Source organism: Amborella trichopoda, chromosome 4, assembly GCF_054954075.1.
Source record: "Amborella trichopoda isolate Santa Cruz 75 chromosome 4, AtrichopodaSantaCruz75HAP2 v2.0, whole genome shotgun sequence".
NCBI classification, from domain to species: Eukaryota; Viridiplantae; Streptophyta; class Magnoliopsida; order Amborellales; family Amborellaceae; genus Amborella; species Amborella trichopoda.
In genome coordinates this window covers 2,216,550-2,225,120 of record NC_142339.1, presented here as the reverse complement: position 1 = coordinate 2,225,120, position 8,571 = coordinate 2,216,550, and the positions used below count along the sequence as shown (strand labels likewise).

Sequence of the window (8,571 nt, the reverse complement as noted above, 5' to 3'; positions counted from 1 at the left end):
TCTTTCCCTTAAAAAATTAGACCGCCTATGTTTAATATTGAGATTTTTTTTTTCTGGTACATCAAGAGTTTCAATTCAATTTTTTTTTTTTTACTGAGGTTAGTGTATGGTTGTAGAGGCTACATCCCCAAAATAAGAGGTACTAAAATACTCTATTATCAACTATTGAGTCTTGCATGGGGTAATAAATGGACAGTGTACTGCCGTCGGAGTATAAAGTCATTTAGCATCTCACAGAAAAAGACTTCCCTAGCGATTTGTAGATTTGTTAAGGGTACCTTTCATTTTATGTCTTCCTCCCTATGAATTTGTAAGGGATTCAGTTCCGTACGCCTTTTCCTTGCATAATATCCCTCGGTTATAACGCCTTCGTTGTTATTTGTTTTTTATCGAGAATTTGCAGCCTCGAAGAATTCCTCGCCATGGGGTTGCAGGTTTCTCTCAAACTCTTACCCTCCATTGAATCCTGCTGTGCTGTTTCTTCTCTGATTTTTTTTATTGTATATTGCTTTGATGCTTGATTCTTTTCCATGTATTGCTGATATATTGGTTGATTATTTTCTCAAAAGATATATTGGTTGATTATGATCAAGTTTCACGTGTTCTATTTCAATTTCAACGTTTCTTTTGCTTAGAATTATCAATTATAATTTCTTTTTTTTCTCTTTGAATTTGAAGGAGGATTTGGTTTAGTGCTAGTGATTTTTCTTGGTGAATTTTCTTATATTTCAGCACTATTGTTTGCTTTTCATGTTTAATGCTTGGATTAATATAAATTTTTGAATTAATCAATGAGGGCTTCCAATTCTTAGAAGCAAAACTTATTGGTATTTATTTAGTGCAATAGAAAATTGGAATACATGGAGAATAGCTTCTTCTTTATGTCCTTTTACTCTTAAAAATTAAAATTTAGGCCTGAGTAAAGAAGGTGGTTGTGTTAAGTAGGCAGCCAACGTAAAACTTTATCACATCTGAACATATGTTATATGCTTGTGTTAGGGTGTTCCGCCCATAGTAGAACGGCTGAACAAGATTCATGTAGTTAACCCTAAATAGTTGGGATAAGGCTCTAATAATGATGTCTCTTAAAAATTAAAATTTATCCCTTTTTTGGATGAGGTAAAGTTATATTTGCAAATATACTGAGACCAGCAGGCATGAACTGTTATTTTTCTTTCATTTTGTTCCCTTCAGTTGTTTCTTTTATGTAAAAGAATTGTTTTGTTTTTCTGTCTTTCTCTATGTCTCTGTAGTGTTTGTTTGTGTGAGAAAGGTGTGATATGGTATACAAAGAATTGTAGGATGTGAAAGAATAAAAACCTGAACTATTTTCATTTCAACTTTTGAACTTGTAAATCATTGTTTTTGGGGCATGACGAAATTTGTACCCTCTTGTCTATGCAAGAAGTAAATAGAAGTACCAAAAATAGGGCAAATTAAGCACGAAAATCATATGCAGGATAGTTGTAGAGAAGCAATACACAGAAAAATAGGGCAAAAAAGGGGGCATAAGTATACCTGGAAAATCCATTATAAGAAGGGAAAAACTCTAGGGCAAATATAATCCACTGATCAATAAAAGAGGAGCTTAGAATGCCTTCCCAAATTCACATGATTGATAGAGTGAAGAAAGAATTGAACATGTCATTTGATATAGAGGACTTGTTAGTTGTTACTAGCACAATAGAATTTGGGCATGCAATCTCTTGTGGTAGAAAAGCAAAGGTGGTATGGTTGTTACAAGAGAAGTACATTGAAAAGGTGCTTGAGAAATTTAATATTAAGATTGCAAATCCAGTTTGCACGTCACTTGCGGGTCACTTTAAATAAAGTGCTAAACAAAGTCATTCCAAGTGACAAGGAGAAGAAAGAGATAGAGAAGATTGTATATGCTTCTACGGTTAGTGAGTTTAATGTATGCAATGGTATGTTCAAGTACTTCAGAGGTTTGTCAAGAATGTCTTTATTTATAGAAACTTGAAGCCTGTGTTGGAGGGCTTCAAATATGCAGATATGATTGCGAATATTGATTCTAGAAAGTCCACTTCTTATTACAGGTTTACTTTTGCAATGGGAGTAGTGTCAAATCAAGTTGCAAAAGTGTGTCTTCGTTTCCACAATAGAACGATGGGATATTGTTGCTATAGAAGTAGGCAAGGCAAAGTTGTGGATGAAGAATTATCTCAAGGAGTTAGGCTTGAAACAAGACAAATATGCTGATAATTATGATAGTCGAAGTGCTATACATCATATATTTAGCTAAGAACTCCGAGGAACCCAACCTGCCATTGCAAGCCAAACCTCATAGATGTTTGTGACAACTGGATTCACGATATGCTTTAAAATCAGTTTATGCTACTGGAGAAGATTCATTCTGAGCAGAATCATTAAATATGGTGACAAAGAGCATGTATGAGCTCTATAGGAGCTTGGTAGATATGGATGATACATGAGAAGAAGTGCATAGAGAAAATTTCACTAAGCAAGAAAGGGAGATTTTTAATGTGGGGTTCAGCTTCCTTGGGCCCCACATGATTAAATTTTTTTTTTTTTTTTTTCCAAAAGTTGAGAATCTCTTGTTGGTTGGTTTCCTATTGACGCAGGTCTGGGGGTTCTTTTTGCGCCATAATCAATTTTTCTAGTGGGAATAGGTAAGAGAGAGACCATTGTAGGTTAAAAGGTTTTATGGTTTTCTTTTAAGCTTTAGAGTGTGCTGGTAAAAATAGAGCCAAATTCAGAGTCCACAGAATCCTTTTAAGGAGCATCTTTCTAAGGATTTTCTAGAGTGGCAAGAAGAGAACCTCAAGCGAAAGAAAAGTGGGTCTGGGAATACATTTTAACTTCCTTTTCTGTGCTTAGTGGATTACATTTGCCCATTGATGTTTCCCTTCTTGGAAGGGTTTTCCGTATTTGGATGCCTTTTTTTCACACTAATTTTCAATGAATTTTTCTCTATTATCATCTTGCATGTTTTTTGTTGGTGGTTTTTCTGGTTTTTTTTTGTCCTATTTTGGTATTTGGATATATTTCACGCACAGAGGGGAAGATTAGATTCCCTGCTATTTGAACTTTGAAGGAAAGGTTGATATGGAGAGCTTTATTTATCAAAATATTCAATGAATCAATTATGATACACTCAAAGTAAAACAACCAACATAAACTAAAGGGTTTTAGTGTTGAATTTAACCTAAGTTTTGATCTAATAGTGCTTCCCCAGTTGAAGAAAGAAAACAAGGCAGCCTTCATTTAGTCTATAAATTGAAAATAATTTAGTAACGTAAGGAAAAAAAGAGCGTGGTATTACAAAGGGGAGGTTCATTAGGGTGGACCATTGTTTGTGAATCTCTAATGCAATGGACTGCACTGGAGGGAGCAAAAGTTGTTTCTGGCTATCACTGAATGTTAACATGACAATGATTTGGGTTAATGAAAAAACTTGGGGGGAATTCAATATAAATGCTTTGGGGAATTCAGGGTTTAATTTTAATCTACCTTTTTCTTTTGACATGATAATGGAGAAAGGAATGTAACCCTTGGCATCATCTTGTGTCTCTGCCACTTGGCCAACAAGCCACAGGGTCCAATCCTTTAACTTTAAGTTACCTTTCTACATACATACATGTCCGCATGCTACAAGTGTGCATACATACATGCATCCACATATACATATATGTGTGTATGCATAGATACATACGTCACATATGTGCATGTGTTGATAGAGAACACGGTATTCTTTACCAAGGAAGCATATCACTTGTCTCTCATGTTAATCTGGAATTCAATGTGATTGAATCACAACCTTTAGTTTGTAGGAATTGTGGTTCATATAGCAATACTTAATGACTAAAATCAAATTTATGAAGCACATGACGATCACTGGTTTATGAATATAACAGTAGGTTGATGATAGTTTTCTTTTTTTTTTCGTTGTTACTCATCTTGATCATCTGGATGTATGTGCTTACCCTCTTCTGCATATCCTACGTCCTCTCTTGTTATGTGGGACTTAGTTCAGTTACTTCAGTAGTGGAATACGCTAATGCCTAGTATTTGTGCTGATTCCCTCATCATCTAATTACGCATCAAAACCAAAAAAAAAAAATGTCAAGGAACAAAATCCAAATGACTACTGAGGTGAGTTAACAAATATTGCTGGGGAAGTATGCACTGATACCTAACAGAATAATTTCTTCATAAAAAATTTTCTGCATCAAAAATGTTTCACATTTAAAAGGGTCAGATGTGTTCAAGTAAGAGCTAAATGAATCAGTAATATTGGTTGTTGGTGTTTTGTGTAATGGTTTTTGTAGTTAGGTTTTGTTTGTTAAATTGTAAGACATATCTCGCAGCTATACATACCATTCTTGTGGTTTCATTTTGTAATTTAACCTTATGACAAAGGATCTTGTATTACATATCAAAAGCACATAACTGTTACTGATGAGTCAGGAAGCATTTGAGGCTAAACAAATAATATTATGATTCTATAAACTGTGGTTTACCATAATCCATGGCCATCACCATTAGTGAATGCTGTCTTATCAATATATATTATATGTAGGGAAATGTATACTATATATTTAAGTCTAGCCTATTAAGGTCAGATAGAAACTAGAGTGAGATTGTTTCCATTATTTTGCAGGAAGAGTTTGAAGAATACGCAGAGAAAGCCACGTCATTGCCTCCTAGTACCAAGGACGCAGACAAACTCATACTCTATGGGCTTTACAAGCAAGCAACTGCTGGCCCAGTGAATACCAGTATGTCTCTTCGTTGATTTTTTGTTTTAGTGTGTTAATCTCTTGAATGTAGCATTTTAAACTTGGTTTTACAGGAGGTTTAATGAGATTCTCGGATTGTGGAATAGGTCGGCCTGGAATATTCAGTCCTAAGGAGAGAGCAAAGTGGGACGCCTGGAAGGCAGTGGATGGTCTCTTTCTCTCTTTTTCACACACACACACAGACAACGCACGCATGTCCACAAACACATGTGTGCACACTCATAGCATGTCAAACGACCACACACACACAGACCAAATGACTAAAACGTGAGTCATGTCTTAGAGCTTAATGTTTTGATTCTGTGAATTTCCTACAAAGTTTTCCCTTTCATTTTGCGATCCCAAGTCCTATGGCTGTTATTACATCCTCTTTTAACTATCTATCATATATTCTGCTATCCCTTTAACTCACTTCTCCTTCCCATTCTTCTGTCGTGATGACCATGACACCCCATCATATTGTAGAAGTCCTCTAGTTTCTTAGAAATCGGCAATAGTTGTGCTTCTTTACAAGAATGACGAAAGTACCTTACCGTTCTTGGTTTATACTTATCATCTTCATTATGCAAAAAGAAGTTATTTTTATCATCATTCATTGGTTATCTAAGAATATGGGGGAAAATGTCGTGGATTTCTTTCTAAAAAGGAATTGGCATATGTTGGAATACTAACCACAATTTATTTATGGAAAAAGTTTATATAAGGTTGCAACCTTAAAATGTAGAATGACGGATGCACCTCAAAAATCCATCAGAAAAGGTTGTTTTAATGTTGAAAAACCCTCTGATTGATCATCTCGACATCGAGATGTATGACTATGAAAAATAAATGGATTTTGAGTCTCAGAAATGGTGCATCTTACAACATATTATCTAGACTGTCCATTTTCAATATTGCCATATGTTTATATATCTACTTGATTTTAACTATTTTTGGAGTTTAAAATTTTATAATTAGATATAATAATAGATTTTGAGATAATCCTAAAAATATTTTACATCAAAATTGTATGTTATGATAAAATTTGAAGGTGCGCCTTAATTGGATTGTTTAAGGTTGCAACCTTATGGAAACCATACCTTTTATTTATTGCGTTTTATGTTTTCTATCTTTTTGAAACCAAGCATGCAATATCATGTCTAGAGGTTGTAGATCTGAGCCATTACTTGAAAAACATTATCATTCATAAAGCTTCAATACTACGTTATAACATTTACTTCAGGATCTAGGTTTTTAATCACTATTCAACAGTTCTTTCTAATGCATGGGTTATCGGGCTCTTAAAAAGCACTCTCTATGAAGAGTGCTGCAATTTTTTCTTTCTTTCTTGTGACTGATTATTAGCATTGCAAGATTTCACTAATAGTGGTTTGCCTGAATAACCCGAGATACCATGTTGGCCTGGAAACACTTTTTTTTTTCTTAACAGAGAGCTCGGATTTGGATTGAGAGCCCTCTTCTGCATGTTTTATTCAGTAATTTGTAGATGTTATTTATTTTTATTCAACCTTTTATTCATTTGTAAATGTAGGAAAGTCTAAGGAGGAAGCTATGGGTGATTACATAACCAAGGTGAAACAATTGCAAGAAGCTGCTGCCTAGACTGGCCCAAGGCAAGACTACCATTTCAATCATGTTTGCCATTGCTAAAGCTGGATAATCTCCTTTTATTGATAAGCAGAATATTAACTCTTTATTTATTTCTTTTTCTTTTCCCCCAAATATATTGAGAAGTACTCTTTACATATAAATTAGAATAAATGAATGGATGAAAGATTTAGATTAGAGATGTATGTGTTTGGATTTTGGATTGAGAGTTGATTAAAGAACTGGATCTGTACTGATGTCCAAATACGAGGTGCTCGAATGAGAGGGACCTTTCGCAAAACTCTAGTTATTATTTATTTTTGTAATTGTGATTGAATTGCTTAGATAGAAGATATGCGTAGATAGGGCATTTTCTACACTAATTATTTTCCAATTGCAGAGTATACCCAGTCGACGTAAATTTGAGAGAAATAGCAAAAGAAAAAAGCATTCATTTCTCATTTACCGAGAATACTCGCATTTTCTAATGTAAATGAGTCAATGTATGGAAACTTGGCCAAAGTGGGAAAGACTCGGCCAAGTTACTCGGTCTCGGGCATTGGCCAATACGAGTTCCCATGTGCCTAATCAGGTACATGGGATGCCTACAATAATGCGCATAGCCACCCAAGTACTGCAGAACTCAGGCTACCCACTCATGTATATGGGCTGCGTATGGTACTAAGCATACCCTCCTGACTGAGCATACCCTCCCGAGTACTGTAGGACTTGGCACTTGCCCTAGTTCTAGAGTGCTCGGCAAAGTATGCACAATGATCTTCCAAATAATAAGAATAGAATGAAAAAGGGGGCACCACGCCCCTTGTTTCTCTGTCTAAAATGTGGGGCAGAAATCTACTCACTTTCCATCTCTCCTTTTTTTTTTCTCTCTTGCTTCTTTGATTGGTAGAGTCTTGAGCTTATCAGCGTGAGAAGTAGAACTCAAGAACGCTTGATTTGTGCCAGGTACTCTTGCTCTCTCTCTCTCTCTCTCGAATCTAGGGTGCTTTTTTCATCTCATCTCACTAAAAGGTGCATAAATTTGCCCCTCTGTTTCAATCAGTAACTTTCTCCTTAAAAAAGGCGATCGTATACCATTAGATTGTTTCTCGAAGTTCAAGAAATTTTTTTGAACTTTTTGCATAGTGAATGAAACACTTACAATCACCCGATTTAAAATCTGATGGAAAAGATAGATTATGGCCTCTTTTTATTAAAAATAAATGGTTTTTTTGTATATTTTTTTTAAAAATGGGGTTAGAAATGTACCTTTTTAGTTTTATTTATTTTAATCTTCCTAAACAGGATGGACCTCCACTATGTCTTCAGTTTTATCTCACTCCCCAAACAATAGAGAGATGCTTGAGAGAGAGAAGGGGGAGAATGAGAGATGCCCGAATATGCTTCTAAGAGAGCTATACGATGTTGCTAACATAGAACTACCTCGTATGTTAGTATTTATTTATCTTTTTCTAAATGTGGGGCAAATTGAACAAAAAAGAAATTCCAAATATCGGTTGATTCGAAGGTAACAACACCAAACTATCAAAGTGCCCAATACTTGATACTAGGGCAAATCGATGTTGCTAAAGTCAAACTACCCCAAATATGGGGCGATTCAATACCCTGGGTACCGTACGACCCTAGCATGCATATATAAAAGAAAAAGAATGAAAATGTGGTTTGTATGAGGTGCCCACCTTTTACCATATAAGCAAGACATACTTTTACATTTTTTTCTCGAAGATGTATTTCAGGTGTAGATAACTTGTTAATGGACGCATTATTTTTAGGACTTAAAATCTTTTTTTCTTAATATTCGTATATCTCGAGGTCAAGATGATCAATTGGACAGCTTTTCAAATTAAGAATACTCCTTCTACTATATTTTACTAGTGCACTTTACTTTTATGTATGAGGTTGCACCGTTATACAAAACTTTCCTTGAAGAAGAAAAAAAAAAATCCGATACTGCTAACATTGAAACTTGGGACATAACTTGAATAACATAAAACCACCAAAAGCAGGGCCTCGTTATAAAATTAGGGAAAGGAAAAGTGGCTTGTTGATGGATGGGGTGCACAAGCATCCTTCCAATGGTTGAGACTTCACAAAGCCATAGCCAAAAATTAATGTTAGTGTTTAATTTTTTATTTTTATTGAATAATATATTTTTATAAATTTTTGGCTGTAGGTTCATTTT

At 34.9% G+C, this 8,571-nt stretch overlaps 1 protein-coding gene across 2 annotated transcripts; it reads left to right on the top strand.

The window, feature by feature from the left end:
• Nucleotides 1-374: 374 nt before the first annotated feature.
• LOC18439412 (acyl-CoA-binding domain-containing protein 3) lies at nt 375-6,566 on the top strand. 2 transcript variants are annotated; one of them, XM_011627003.3, is made up of 4 exons: nt 375-434; nt 4,643-4,760; nt 4,868-4,930; nt 6,313-6,566. In XM_011627003.3, exons 1-4 carry the CDS (start codon nt 423-425, stop codon nt 6,381-6,383), a joined length of 264 nt encoding a protein of 87 aa, XP_011625305.1. In that variant the 5' UTR covers nt 375-422; the 3' UTR covers nt 6,384-6,566. The 2 variants fall into 2 exon arrangements, with proteins under 2 accessions (XP_011625305.1, XP_020526208.1); XM_020670549.2 differs by having other exon boundaries at nt 4,835-4,930.
• Nucleotides 6,567-8,571: the final 2,005 nt, after the last annotated feature.